Source organism: Nymphaea colorata, chromosome 8 (genome assembly GCF_008831285.2).
Source record: "Nymphaea colorata isolate Beijing-Zhang1983 chromosome 8, ASM883128v2, whole genome shotgun sequence".
Taxonomy (NCBI): Eukaryota; Viridiplantae; Streptophyta; class Magnoliopsida; order Nymphaeales; family Nymphaeaceae; genus Nymphaea; species Nymphaea colorata.
The window spans coordinates 13,098,040-13,113,282 of record NC_045145.1 but is presented as its reverse complement, the minus strand read 5'-3'; the positions used below and the strand labels follow the sequence as shown (position 1 = coordinate 13,113,282).

Sequence of the window (15,243 nt, the reverse complement as noted above, 5' to 3'; positions counted from 1 at the left end):
GCCCTACCGAGCCTTCTCAGGGGGTTGCCTAATCAAAATTTCAAACGTGCATTGTCTTGTCAATTTGATAGATGCGCTTTTGCTAGAAATGCAAGAGCCTTTGTGTGTGTCCAAGTTTATTGATGTTTATTCGTTTTGTTTGAAATTTCGCGCTTGTAAAATCAATGAATGTGATGAAACGCATCTCATACCTCATCAAAGTTGTGTCACAATAAAGTTTAATGTCGTTTATATGATTGGATTCATTCATAGGGGGATATGAGACTATAAGCAAAATTAGGAAGACCTTTTAGAGAAGAGAAGAGAATAACAGAAAATTGATCTCTAGAGAGAGATTGAGTGAAGTTGGTTCAATTCCATCGCATTCAATGGATTAGAATGAATCAGATTTACCATTTCTGACCATTTTCAAGTCGATCACCACTATAGATTTACAACGGTGAGAGACGTCACCGGTACAGTTTCGACGCAAACCATCACCTCATAGATCTACAGCAGTGAATCCCATCACCGCTATAACTTGCTCGAAATAGCGGCGGCACAAATCACCGGTCGAGATCCCATGCAGAGGTGAATTCAATCACCGCAAAAGACCAATTCCGATGGCGTCCATCACCGGCATCGCCTTACGGCGGTGCCTGTAATCACTTTTATGAGATTATTTTCTGTTAAATCAAGAGTACCCAACCGCGAAAAGATATGAGACACGGTTTGCCATGAGCTGCCAACAATGAGTAGGAACCTTTGTTGGGGGAGGACTGGTGGCAATCAAAACAACAGCCGAATCTCAAAAAAGATGCCTGGAGTTCAAATTGCCTTCATCAGCGTTGGGGTTTAAACCCTTCATTGTCACCCGTAATTTCCTTTGATCCAAAATTTTCAAGTTAAATACCTAACAAAATGTGATTATACAACTGAGCTCAATTTTCTTAAAGAAATATATTTTTAAGGAAAATTCTTTTGGCTCACCTTTTGGTTTATAAATTAAATAAAATCAGTTTTTGTAATAAAATCTATGAAAAGATTCTGATTAAAATAAAACGCTTCCAAGAAAGAGAACTTTTTTCCACGCATTAAAATTTCCAGTTATTTGAGGCAAAATATAGCATATACATCAACCAATCCTTCAAACTTATCCATGCCCCATAGGGAGTTTCTATAAGCAAAACCCCATAGTGTGAACATCCTCCTTTGGCTTCTCTACAATTAACAAATTCTCTACAATTAACAAAACATTCATCAACCAATCCTTCAAACCTATCCATGCCCCGATAGGGAGTTTCTATTATAAGCAGCGACTGTAATCCTTAACATCCCTCAGGTGTAAGATGCCTCCCTCTTTCAACGGATGAAAATAAAGAAAATTCTAAAACCTAAGGTTTCCACTGTGAGGTTCCGCATGTGGGGTTATTTTCATACTGCCACCAAAGGATTTTGGATTCCCTATGCATAGGGCTGTTACTTTAGGAACTAATTCCCATTCACCAGCATCAATCTACAGTGCACAAAAATACAATTATACAACGTTAACTGAGACTACAGACTACGTGAGTATTATCAGACATGTTACCAACCCTTATCCTCAGATCACGGTTTTTGTGCCCAATGAAACCTCTCATAGCAACAAAAACATAACATAGATTGCCAAATTTTTTTTACATGGAAGCATAATAGCCGGCCTTTGCACTTCTGTGTGCTTTCGCAAAAAAAATCATGAAGCCATCATTAGAAATTGTGCAAGTTCCAGCAAACTCAATCAATGAAACGTACAAGTGAACATCTGCAACATTCAAGAAGTAATGATGTTTGGAACCTAGTTGACTAGTCACACCAACATCTGTGTATTTCTTCAGTCCTGCAAGCATTTCAATGTTCAGTTCATTGCATTAAAATCACAAAGAACTAGACAGCAAAACTGATTGTTAAGAACTTAAGAAATCAAATGCAACTCAAGCATAATATAAATGGCAAGTAAATTGGAGGTTTGAGGTTTGCTTTAAGCCTAAAAGCAGCAATGCAATCAATAGCTTGATTAGGGTCGTTCTTCCTGACAAAATTAAACAGACATTATGAGCGCATATAACCTAACATATAAGTTCTAACTATATCAGAAAATGGCAAACTGACCAACCAAAAGTTCTTGCAAAATCAGATCCAGTTCCCAGTGGAATCAACTGAAAAGAAAGTAGTTCCCATCATTAGTATGATCATGTTTCTTATCCCTTATCCCTTATAGAACTATAAACATAACTCAGAGGCACATAACCCATATTGAATGCATATTACAAGAAATACAGGCAGAAATTTATTTAGATTATGAGCAACAAATAGAACATAGTATTGCATACCCCAAGGGCAGTTTTGCATTTATCACCTTGGCCTTTGCCAGGACAGGCTTTCCATCCCAAAAGAAGCCATTCACAACCTGAAAGAACTACCAAGTATTTAATCCAACTTGAAATATAATAACAGATAAAACCTCTTGCTATTAATAAATTCTAAAGAAAATGCTTTGAATATTTTCCATGCTGAAGCAATTTTTCCTCCACAAAATTGAACACAAGGCCTTATCTCAATCCATGGCACAGATTAAGCGTTATCAGTAGTCCTCCATTATAGGTAAAGTTACACTGAATCTATATTTAATAGTTGAGAGATGCCACAGTTGCATTTCTTCCTCACAGTCTTCAAAATTCATACGACCACCTTCCAGATTTAGAGTTTCTGGACGCAGTTCCAAGTTTGTGAATCAAAGAAAATACAGCAAAAAATAGGCTACTACCGTAAGGTCCGCGTACCATCACCACCAACAGCTATTACAGCATCCATTCCCTCTTTGATCGCCTGCCAATATCCAAATGTTATCACCTGAACTACATCACTTTATTCATGACAGGTGCTTAAAGAAGAAACGACGCGAAGGAACAAAGGAACCGCTAGTCCCTAAACTTCCAGGAAACAGTTCTTATAAAAGACATGGCAAGGAAGCGTCTGATAAAGTAAAGACGCACCAGTTCCGCCATCACCAACAATGACCAGTTTGAAGTTTGGATAATCAACTTGCTCTGGTTCGGCAAAGCCTGGAAAAAAAAACATAACGCAAAGTATTATGGATCAATTAAACCAAAAAAAAAAGTCAAATAAAATGAGTTGACCAGCATCGAAATAGTTTGGAGGCAAACATCCATGGCACAGAAATACAACCACCACCAATAAGGGGAAGGAATACAGAGCAGAGGACAAGGAAAAGCAAAAACAGAATAAAGGCAGAACCACCATCAGAAACCAAAAGAAACAACAGAAACCAAGAAGATGCACAGCGATATCAATCACCAACAACAGGGAAAACAGGATCACGTCATTATCAATAACCAAAATCACATAGAGCGAAACATGAAGAAGACCCAAGAGAAAAAAAAAACACTTAGGCTAAAAGGACGGAGACCGTCAGAACAACAAGAAGAACACATGGAAGACGGAGGCCAGCATGCTAAAGACCACACAGAGCATCAGCATAAACCCGCTGTGTGAAACAAATCAAAACAAGAAATGACCATATCGACATCGAGAATGGGAGCCAAGACGGAAACAGAGACAGAGAGAGAGAGAGGGAGAGATGGACGGCAGAGCCACACCTAGAACAACCACAACGGTCGAAGGAGGAGAAGGACGTCGCAGAAGCAGGTTGACGCCAGAGAAATGGGGACACCGCCGGAGCAGGATGAGCGGCCTTTGAGTTGGATGTCACTGGAGAAGCGGAGAGGCGGAGAGCACACACAGGGCGGCGTTGTGCACCCCTAGTTGTGTCAATCAATCAGTCGCATCTAATCGACATTTTTAACTTAATGGAGGGGACATTGCTTCATCACGTCCTAGGTCTCATGGGACTGTTTTTCCTTTTGTTGAATAGGGTTCATCGACATCTTTTCAGCTCACAATGAGATGTTCAAAAATAACCTCTTAAAACTGATCATTATACCGATGCATCAAGTTGACCACACATTGGTTGGTTGTGTCCATCAGTCAGTCATTTATTTCAATTGCATCTAATTTACATTTTTAACTTGAATGAGGGGGAGTTGCTTCATCAAGATTCTTGAGTAGTTCCCGGATCTCACAAGACTGCTTCCCCTTTTGTTGTACATTGCACTCATAATCAGATGATCACATAGAAACTCTTAAAACTTGATGATCACATAGAAACTCTTAAAACTTGATGGAAGGCACGTTCCTTCATCAAGATCCTTAAGAAGTTCCCCGGTTTCACAATTCTTGCGCTCACAATGAGATGTTCACACATAACCTCCTAAAATTGACCATTCCAATGCATCAAGTTGGTCATTCATTGGTTGTGTCAATCAGTTAACCATTTATTTTGATTGCATCCAATTGACATTTTTAACTTGATTGAGGGGACGTTGCTTCATCAAGAACTTTGAGCGGTACCCAGGTCACACATGGATCATCGCATCTTTTGCACTCATAATGAGATGTTCACACAACCTGATAAATTGACCAACCTGATAAATTGACCATTATACTGATGCATCAAATTTGCAAAGAAAGCAGATATGCAGCACAAGAACCGATTGAGGAACTCAACGCTGTGATCTTTCCAGTGTCTTCGTGAAGGATGAGTTCTATCAGAAAATAGCAGAGAGCCCTGTAGCGAGCCTTAGTGAGTGCATAAGCAGAAACAGGGTTGGGTTCTTCAGCCAAAAAACCATGCTCTGTTACACAAGAGATGTCATAAACACCAATCGTTTCCAAGATCCCAAGGAATGGCATGTCTTGCTTCGACTGTCAATTCGTTCGTCCATTGTCAAAAGATCTTCATGGCTCAAAATAAAAATAGGATTTTCATCTAGACAAAATGGGAAAAAGAAAAGTCTCATGTTCACATTTAATTGAATGCAGCAAGAGGAGTCATAGACGCAATACCCGTTCCTCGAAGAGCCAGCCGACCAAGTGTGTAGTTGCAAGCATAAATTGGTTTCTAAGTTAAAAGGTTAAAGTATCTTGCTGTCTTTGTTGATAGTCAGTTTTCAGTTTTCAAGCCTTTCAACCGGAATGAAAATGATAACGCATCTCGGAAAAAGAGTGGAGATTGTTAACATATCATGTATAGGGAACCGGGTCTGGATCCAGACCCGGTCCCATGGGCATGGGTACCGAGAGTGGCTCGGTACCCTAGGCGTTTTTCCCTCTTATTCAATCCCACTTATGGTGTAATTGTTGATTAAGTGGAATAACATTTTCTCTCTCCTAGGGTTGCGGTTGTGCACCTAGGTTAGAGCTTCTCCGTGGTTTTTCACCTCTCTTTGAGGTTTTCCACGTATATTGTGTGTTCATTTTTCTTTCTTTCCATCTTGGTGTGTGTTTCTACATGGTATCAGAGCCAACGCGTGAGAGATCGTTGGTGTGATAGTCGTGGCGCCAAAACTCTACCGCCGAGATATCCTGAGGAAACAAAGGAGTGAGCGCTGGAACTCACTACCAGATTTTGCAGACGACGTTTTCTTCACTGCCTGATTGTCGGTGCAGCCCTTCCCTGCCATAGAGAGGGCTAGATGCAAGGATCAGTGATCAGACAAGCTGGACGGACGGCGAGCCGTTGAAGCCCATCTTCCCTCTGCCCTACGACGCTCCCCTCTGCCTCCGACGCTCCCCTATGCTCTTGCTGGTTTCCCCACCCGTTGAAGCCCATCTTCCCCTCTTTGCTGGTTTCCCCAACCGTGGATGCCATCTTCCCCTTTATTGCTGCTTTCCCCTCCCGTCAACACCCTCTTCCCCTCTCTTCTCCTCAGGTTCTCGTTCCTCTCCTCTCGCAGTTCTATTGCTCTCTCCATCTTATCCTGTTTTCTCTCGTCTTTTCCCTGTGTTGCCTCTTCCCCTTTCCTCTCTCGGTCTCTCGTTCCTCTCCTCTCTCACTCTCTCCATCTCAACGAACAATTCAAATGTCTCTCAACTGAATGGCGGTGATCATTCCTCCCGGGTTGCTGCTGCTATGGCTGCATGTGAGCTGAAGAAGCGAGAGTCAAATGGTTCACTTCCTTCGCTACCACAGAGAAAAATTGCTAGAGGAAACTTGCCCCCACAAAGAATTCAACCAGACACTGTTGGTAGTCGTCTTCTTCCGCCTCTAAGTCTCCACGGTTTCTCGTTGATACCGCTTGCTGGACTGAGCAACGTTAATAGAAGGGTTTGTCTCTTTAATTGCATTATGCCTCTTTCTGGTTTTGTTTTCCACCGTTTTGTTCGTCATTCTAGAATTTCTTTCAGGAGGAAAAAAAATTCTGTCGTGGTCCTGTTGTTCACTTTCAGAAACGCCCAAATGGAGACTCTTTCTTTGTTTTTTGGCTTCTCCAGTAGATGCCCCCACATCTTCATATTGTTTTGATGCTGCATGTGCTGATTGTCTTTCTCATCAGAATTGCCTCTAGATTCCATAGTTGATTATCTTTTGAATGCCATGTTGGCTTGATTTAGGGTTCTGCTTCTGTTCTCAATTCTGTATCACCATATTGTTTAATTGTAGAATGCCTACGGAGATCCGCGTAGAAGTTATGTTAGTTGCAGAGCCACTATTGTTTCTTCATACATACAGTTTCTTTAAATTGATTTTAATCCTTATCTAATATTTCTGTTGTTAGGTTCACATTATTTTGGGGCTTTGACATATAGAAAGGGCTATATGTTGATTCACATATCCAACAAATTTGATTCTTAAATTCAGGTTTCCAAACTATAAGCACGTATATATATTCCTACGGAAGCCAACTAGTTTTGAAAAAATTCTCCCCATTTTTCTACTTTGTGCATCATCAAACATGGTTAAATTTACCATGTTAAATTCTTCCTGTGCATCAAATAGGGCCTTAGATTGGAAGAGAGAAATTTCATCCTGTAAATTTTTCTGGAAAAATTTACCATGGTAAATTTACCCCGTTAAATTCTTCCTGTGCATCAAACGGGCCCTAAGAGAGAGAACTGACGAGGGACAATTTTAAAAAGCGAGGGAGAGGGAACAAACCGTGTTCTTGCCCTTTTCAAGATCAGAGAGAGAGAAAAAAAGACCGAGGGAAAAGTTTAAAAAACAAGGGACTGCATGCGGACCGCATCAAGGGTTGCTTAGTTTGGTGATTTCCGTTAAACATTTTTATTAATGGCGTCCAGGCGGCGTCCAAATGTTAGCTTTTTCTACCTTTACCACATATCAATATAAGTAGTTAAAAAAAGAAATCAGCATACATGCTTCCCAATCACAGTTTTACTTTTAAATCCAGACCCGAAATTGAAGTCAAATCTGACAGGAATAAGATTCAACTTCGCCTAATTGGATTGCAAATTTATCAGCTCCCAGGTTTAAGTTTGGGTTTGAATACCTGAAGCACATGAAATCAAAGATATAATCTAAATCTCTTTTGCCGTACGAGATCCAAATAAATGGGTCCAGTTCCAGCTTAACATTCAGATCCACAAACGCATTTACCTGGCTGGTTTCAAGGCAAATTATGGTCGAACATAATGTTTGTCTCGCAATTGACGGACATAATTGGTTTACGATTAGCCTATTTTGTTAACAAAGTCAGAACCTTATTGCAAACAACAATATTCAAGAATTGTGAACTCTCCATGAGACTAATTTAGATCAATGGTAAACTGTCATGTATTCTGAACTTAAAAGCCCAAAGCAGCTTCAGTTTGAGGGTCACAAATTTGTCCATAATGCACATAAAATATATCTGAATATAAGTGAAAACAATAGAAAAATCTAAAAGTTTTGTGAGAAGTACAAATACATGCTTCTATTCTTGAGAATGCAAGCAGTCACACTAATAATCATTTTGAAAAATCCTGAAAATTGACAGCAGAGCTAGCATTGTAAGGCATGCAAAATCATATTGGGTTCAAAGAGAGATCTACTAACCGCACCATTGAGTGTAGGTCTGTTCCATCTGATGCTTGATGCTGTATTGCAGATTCTAGATGGCTAGAGTATCAACAAAACGAATTCTCTTCTCATGGTTTAAGTTCATGCTGCAATCACTTCACTAAATAATGACACAATATGCTTATATAGATGCTTTACCAGCCTGATTAGATGCTTTACCAGCCTAATTATAAAGGCACAGTTAGGGGTGTGGCAGCTATTCCAGGTTGTTGAGATCTGATAGAGAGACCCTGATTATATTCTCGACATAGCCCACTACACCTGACATAGACAAGATACGCGCGACAGTATTGCCAATGAATTTCACTTGTAACATATTAATTATAGAAAATTATTAACATGAATGAGTGTATAGGACATTAAGCACTTATATGGGTCGGACTGCTGCTGCTAGAAACAATGAGAAAGGACTGCTGCTGCTAGAAACAATGAGAAAAGACAGGTGACACTGAGGTTCCAGGGTCTTTTCAAATACCTACCACACAATATGCCAAATAATAAAACAATGAAATAATGCACAATACAAAATTATTGAAAAAAGATTAAATCAAATGATTTATCATGCACCCAATGAACTACCCTTATTTTTTTCCTTTCTTGATATACAGTTTCTTGCTTGCTTTGCAAACAGGAAGAGTGCATCATTGTGGGTGTCCAACTCTGAACATGGATGTGAGTGAGCAAGCAATCAGACGAGAGAGAGAGAGAAGGGTAGGCATGGGGCGTTATGTTGGGATACCTTAAGTAATGAATATTGTGGTGACCATTCGAGTTGTATCACTCACATAATCATGGAGAACTTCCAAAACAGCATATGGCTTTTGAGACGTAGCTGCATTGTCTAAATACGCTCTCAGATCCAAAATGAGAAATCATGCCTCTACTGGGTAGACGCCTCTTGGAAATAAAAGACAACCAAAAGACAATTCAGGATCATGTCCAGTCACATGTAAATTAAAATAAAGGGACCACCCTAAAGGAATAAAAAAAAAGCCCTAATTGATGACATAAAAATGCATGGATACAGACATGGGTGGAGCCAGTTTAAGAATACGGCTGATCCTTTTATTACAGGAACTATACTACCAAAAAGATTTTAACTGCAGCTAGAATGAAACAAAGAATAAAGAGGAAACGGCTGAAATTTATATAACTCACAAAAAAAAAAAGTGAAGCCAAGGACATACCGCTATGCAACTTCGAAGAACTTTTGAAAAATATCACCTAGTGCTTTTGAAAAGAAAAACAGTAAGTTTGGGTTATGCAGTTAAGATGGACTAAATAGGAAATGATGGATAATTCATCACGCTCAGGTTGGACTAGGTTTGAGGGGTTTCATCTATTTCACGGAAGGACCAGCAATTTGGTAATGAAATGGGCAAAAAATTTTAAGACCAAAGGGGGATTGGTTAGTTTTTACTATGCCTAGGAAGCCTGGAAACATACAAGAGACGTCAAGTTTTTACTTTGAATTTCGAAATAGTTCAAAAATGATCAATTCAACTCATAGGCTTGAGTGCTCGTGTTGTGCAAATAATATAACCTTGGTGTACTTTCAGTACCATACAAACATTAGGTTTTATTTCGCATCAATGTTGTCCAATCTCTAGAGGGAATGTCTTTCAATTTCCAGAATATGAATAAAAAGGAATCATCCTCGACATCCTAGATAATAAAAAAAAGGAGCAGATATTGACCCCAAAATCGTACATCCACGAAAGATTGTCGCATCCAATTCTTGCGAGTTCAGCCTTCATGTATTTCATCTCTTGGCAGGCACATTTTGTTTTTTTCTTGTTTTTTCTTCATTTTTTTCTTTTGCATTTGGCTTTTTGCCTTTCAATCTTTTTTCTTGTGTTTGATTTTTTTTTTTTTGGGCCGACCTTCACCTTTGAGGGAATACCTCACCACCCCAAAGGCTACTACGAAGCTCCACCGCTTTGGTGGTTATATATAGCTTTGTCACATGTCCAACCCGCTTCACCTTACAGGTTTTGAACGAGCCAAAAGTTCGTAAGTCATTATCTTCGCAAAATAGACATAAATCACCTTTATGCCTACCCGGTACTCTCGATTATTGACTCAGAGGAACAACTACACAAGCCCCGAGCCCATCTCTCAACTCTCATTTTGCTACATGCCAAGATCTTATAGAGCATTTTGGCTTCTCCGTCAAGATATTTTCTTGCTAAATCCTTGCAGACGCTTGATCGCCAGAGTCAATAGCATTTCCTAGTCTTGACTTTTTCAACTTCATAGGATTTTTCTTCAATGCTCAAATCCAGGATTTTTTTCAATTTTCCTCTTCCGTTGATGGACAACAAGAACTTGAAATTTCTACCTTTCACTTGAAAGGTACTAAGAATAAATCAAGGCACATCATTGTGTGAGAAAACACTTCCAAAATGTTTTTATCAGAACTAAAAAGTTTATATTTTACAAAAGTTCTTGACATCAAATGACATATCACCAGGAGAAAGGAACTGTACTCTTAAAGAGATGGTTGAATGTAAAACTTGGCTGGTTAAAGGAATGAACTTCACCAAATATCCCATAAAAGTAGGGTCTTCTATATAAAAGGTTGGTTTAAGGGTGACGGGTTCCAGAAAAGTTGGGTATTCAACTGATTGAAAGTTTCACAAATGGTTTGAGTTAAGTTCTTCTATCAAAAAACACTAAAAGCACAAAAAGAAGGATAAAACATCAGTAAAAAAGGAAGCATCGTAAGCTAAGGTCTCATTTTTATGATACCAAAATACAATGCCCCAAATAACCCCAAGCATCACAATGTTGTTGTAGATAACCAATTATTTCCATATGGAACTTAAATCAAATTAGACCTTGACCCACTAATCGGCTTACATGTGAATAACCAAAGCTAATGTTTCTACAATCAACTCAAGTTTTAGCACTGAAAAAGGGATCAAGGAAACATCTCCAAGTCAAACTAATTATGTGCAGCTTAAATTCCTGATTTTAAATCAAATACAAGGAATTGAGAAGATTCGATGATCTATATAGACAAAGTAATATTCTTCAAGTGATTTCAAAAACTCCTAAGGGATGTGAAAAGAATTTACAGGAAATCAAAAAGCCACCCATCCGTTTCATGTGACCAAATATATGAGACGGGATTTGAAATTCTGATATAAGAGATAGATGAGAGGTCCGATCTAGTCCGGCTTGCCAAATGGAATTTGGGATAACATCCTAAGATTTAAAATAGAAGTCTGATCTTAAATGGTCTAGGACGTTGGATTTTAAACTTATATATGTGATACGGATTAGAGGTCTCATCCAATCCGGTTTGGGATGTTGGATTTGGGATTTCGACCAATGGTCAAGATCAGAGGTCTCACCTGATCTAGTCAGGGATGTTGGATTCAAGATTTTGAATATATATATGATACGGATTAGAGGTCTCATCCAATCCGGTTTGGGATGTTGGATTTGGGATTTCGAAAAAACGGTCAAGATCAGAGGTCTCACCTGATCCGGTCTGGGATGTTGGACTCAAGATTTTGAACAACCAGCTGGAACATAGATCTCACCTTATCCGCTCTAAGATGTCGAATGTATATTTTTAATGTGGATGTGAATTTTAAAATATTAACCCCAATCTAGACCATGTTTAAAATCGCTTTGAGTATACATACAATCCAATGGAATTTAGAAACCTAAAAGTTGAAAGGTACATTTACAAACTTGAGAATTTAGCAATGATTTAAGAGAAGTGCGAAATCAAATCCAAAAAAATTGAAGATCTCTGGTGAAATTGAGAAAATTCCAAGAAAATCAATAATAAGAATTTGATGTCAATTTACAAAATTTTGGAAAACTTAGAGAGTGGTTTCAAAGATTTATAAAACAGGAAACGATTTCAAAGATTCATAAACCATTTGTATCGGTTCTATGACGTTTGATTTAGGGTTTGCATCTAAGAAATAGATCAGAGGTCTAATCTGATCTGGTATGAGGTGTTGAATTAGGGATTCGGAGCTAATGTTTGAATCAGAGGTCAGCACTGATCCGGTCTAGCATGTTGCATGCAGGATTTAGACCAAAGCTTCCGATTGGAGGTCTAGTTGATTGGATTTTGAACTTTAAAACTCGAACCTCCACTTTACACCACGCTTAAAATCATTTTAAAAATTCATTCAATCCACTATAACCAACAAACATCAAAATGGAAAAGTGCATTGAAAAACTTTGAGAATTTGACAAGCATTTAGGAAATATTTTAAATCAAATACAAGGAATTGAGAAGATTCGATGATCTATATAGACAAAGTAATATTCTTCAAGTGATTTCAAAAACTCCTAAGGGATGTGAAAAGAATTTACAGGAAATCAAAAAGCCACCCATCCGTTTCATGTGACCAAATATATGAGACGGGATTTGAAATTTTGATATAAGAGATAGATGAGAGGTCCGATCTAGTCCGGCTTGCCAAATGGAATTTGGGATAACATCCTAAGATTTAAAATAGAAGTCTGATCTTAAATGGTCTAGGACGTTGGATTTTAAACTTATATATGTGATACGGATTAGAGGTCTCATCCAATCCGGTTTGGGATGTTGGATTTGGGATTTCGACCAATGGTCAAGATCAGAGGTCTCACCTGATCTGGTCTGGGATGTTGGATTCAAGATTTTGAATATATATATGATACGGATTAGAGGTCTCATCCAATCCGGTTTGGGATGTTGGATTTGGGATTTCGAAAAAACGGTCAAGATCAGAGGTCTCACCTGATCCGGTCTGGGATGTTGGACTCAAGATTTTGAACAACCAGCTGGAACATAGATCTCACCTTATCCGCTCTAAGATGTCGAATGTATATTTTTAATGTGGATGTGAATTTTAAAATATTAACCCCAGTCTAGACCATGTTTAAAATCGCTTTGAGTATACATACAATCCAATGGAATTTAGAAACCTAAAAGTTGAAAGGTGCATTTACAAACTTGAGAATTTAGCAATGATTTAAGAGAAGTGCGAAATCAAATCCAAAAAAATTGAAGATCTCTGGTGAAATTGAGAAAATTCCAAGAAAATCAATAATAAGAATTTGATGTCAATTTACAAAATTTTGGAAAACTTAGAGAGTGGTTTCAAAGATTTATAAAACAGGAAACGATTTCAAAGATTCATAAACCATTTGTATCGGTTCTATGACGTTTGATTTAGGGTTTGCATCTAAGAAATAGATCAGAGGTCTAATCTGATCTGGTATGAGGTGTTGAATTAGGGATTCGGAGCTAATGTTTGAATCAGAGGTCAGCACTGATCCGGTCTAGCATGTTGCATGCAGGATTTAGACCAAAGCTTCTGATTGGAGGTCTAGTTGATTGGATTTTGAACTTTAAAACTCGAACCTCCACTTTACACCACGCTTAAAATCATTTTAAAAATTCATTCAATCCACTATAACCAACAAACATCAAAATGGAAAAGTGCATTGAAAAACTTTGAGAATTTGACAAGCATTTAGGAAATATTTTAAATCAAATACAAGGAATTGAGAAGATTCGATGATCTATATAGACAAAGTAATATTCTTCAAGTGATTTCAAAAACTCCTAAGGGATGTGAAAAGAATTTACAGGAAATCAAAAAGCCACCCATCCGTTTCATGTGACCAAATATATGAGACGGGATTTGAAATTTTGATATAAGAGATAGATGAGAGGTCCGATCTAGTCCGGCTTGCCAAATGGAATTTGGGATAACATCCTAAGATTTAAAATAGAAGTCTGATCTTAAATGGTCTAGGACGTTGGATTTTAAACTTATATATGTGATACGGATTAGAGGTCTCATCCAATCCGGTTTGGGATGTTGGATTTGGGATTTCGACCAATGGTCAAGATCAGAGGTCTCACCTGATCTGGTCTGGGATGTTGGATTCAAGATTTTGAATATATATATGATACGGATTAGAGGTCTCATCCAATCCGGTTTGGGATGTTGGATTTGGGATTTCGAAAAAACGGTCAAGATCAGAGGTCTCACCTGATCCGGTCTGGGATGTTGGACTCAAGATTTTGAACAATCAGCTGGAACATAGATCTCACCTTATCCGCTCTAAGATGTCGAATGTATATTTTTAATGTGGATGTGAATTTTAAAATATTAACCCCAGTCTAGACCATGTTTAAAATCGCTTTGAGTATACATACAATCCAATGGAATTTAGAAACCTAAAAGTTGAAGGTGCATTTACAAACTTGAGAATTTAGCAATGATTTAAGAGAAGTGCGAAATCAAATCCAAAAAATTGAAGATCTCTGGTGAAATTGAGAAAATTCCAAGAAAATCAATAATAAGAATTTGATGTCAATTTACAAAATTTTGGAAAACTTAGAGAGTGGTTACAAAGATTTATAAAACAGGAAACGATTTCAAAGATTCATAAACCATTTGTATCGGTTCTATGACGTTTGATTTAGGGTTTGCATCTAAGAAATAGATCAGAGGTCTAATCTGATTTGCTATGAGGTGTTGAATTAGGGATTCAGAGCTAATGTTTGGATCAGAGGTCAGCACTGATCCGGTCTAGGATGTTGCATGCAGGATTTAGACCAAAGCTTCTGATTAGAGGTCTAGTTGATTGGATTTTGAACTTTAAAACTCGAACCTCCACTTTACACCACGCTTAAAATCATTTTAAAAATTCATTCAATCCACTATAACCAACAAACATCAAAATGGAAAAGTGCATTGAAAAACTTTGAGAATTTGACAAGCATTTAGGAAATATTTTAAATCAAATACAAGGAATTGAGAAGATTCGATGATCTATATAGACAAAGTAATATTCTTCAAGTGATTTCAAAAACTCCTAAGGGATGTGAAAAGAATTTACAGGAAATCAAAAAGCCACCCATCCGTTTCATGTGACCAAATATATGAGACGGGATTTGAAATTTTGATATAAGAGATAGATGAGAGGTCCGATCTAGTCCGGCTTGCCAAATGGAATTTGGGATAACATCCTAAGATTTAAAATAGAAGTCTGATCTTAAATGGTCTAGGACGTTGGATTTTAAACTTATATATGTGATACGGATTAGAGGTCTCATCCAATCCGGTTTGGGATGTTGGATTTGGGATTTCGACCAATGGTCAAGATCAGAGGTCTCACCTGATCTGGTCTGGGATGTTGGATTCAAGATTTTGAATATATATATGATACGGATTAGAGGTCTCATCCAATCCGGTTTGGGATGTTGGATTTGGGATTTCGAAAAACGGTCAAGATCAGAGGTTCACCTGATCCGGTCT

The 15,243-nt window shown here is 38.1% G+C and overlaps 1 protein-coding gene across 20 annotated transcripts; it reads right to left on the bottom strand.

Moving 5' to 3' along the window:
- Positions 1–1,496: 1,496 nt before the first annotated feature.
- LOC116259534 (sphingoid long-chain bases kinase 2, mitochondrial-like) lies at positions 1,497–14,149 on the bottom strand. Of its 20 annotated transcripts, XM_050079339.1 has the most exons (7): positions 8,694–14,149; positions 7,936–8,215; positions 3,012–3,080; positions 2,799–2,844; positions 2,349–2,425; positions 2,132–2,174; positions 1,497–1,855 (listed from the first exon to the last, which is right to left on the bottom strand). In XM_050079339.1, the coding sequence occupies exons 2-7, from the start codon at positions 7,936–7,938 to the stop codon at positions 1,656–1,658; spliced, it is 438 nt and encodes a 145-aa protein (XP_049935296.1). In that variant the 5' UTR covers positions 7,939–8,215; positions 8,694–14,149; the 3' UTR covers positions 1,497–1,655. The 20 variants fall into 20 exon arrangements, 7 of the variants coding, with proteins under 7 accessions (XP_049935296.1, XP_049935297.1, XP_049935301.1 ...); XM_050079340.1 differs by having other exon boundaries at positions 7,931–14,149; XM_050079344.1 differs by having other exon boundaries at positions 2,128–2,174; positions 7,936–14,149.
- Between the last annotated feature and the right edge of the window lie 1,094 nt (positions 14,150–15,243).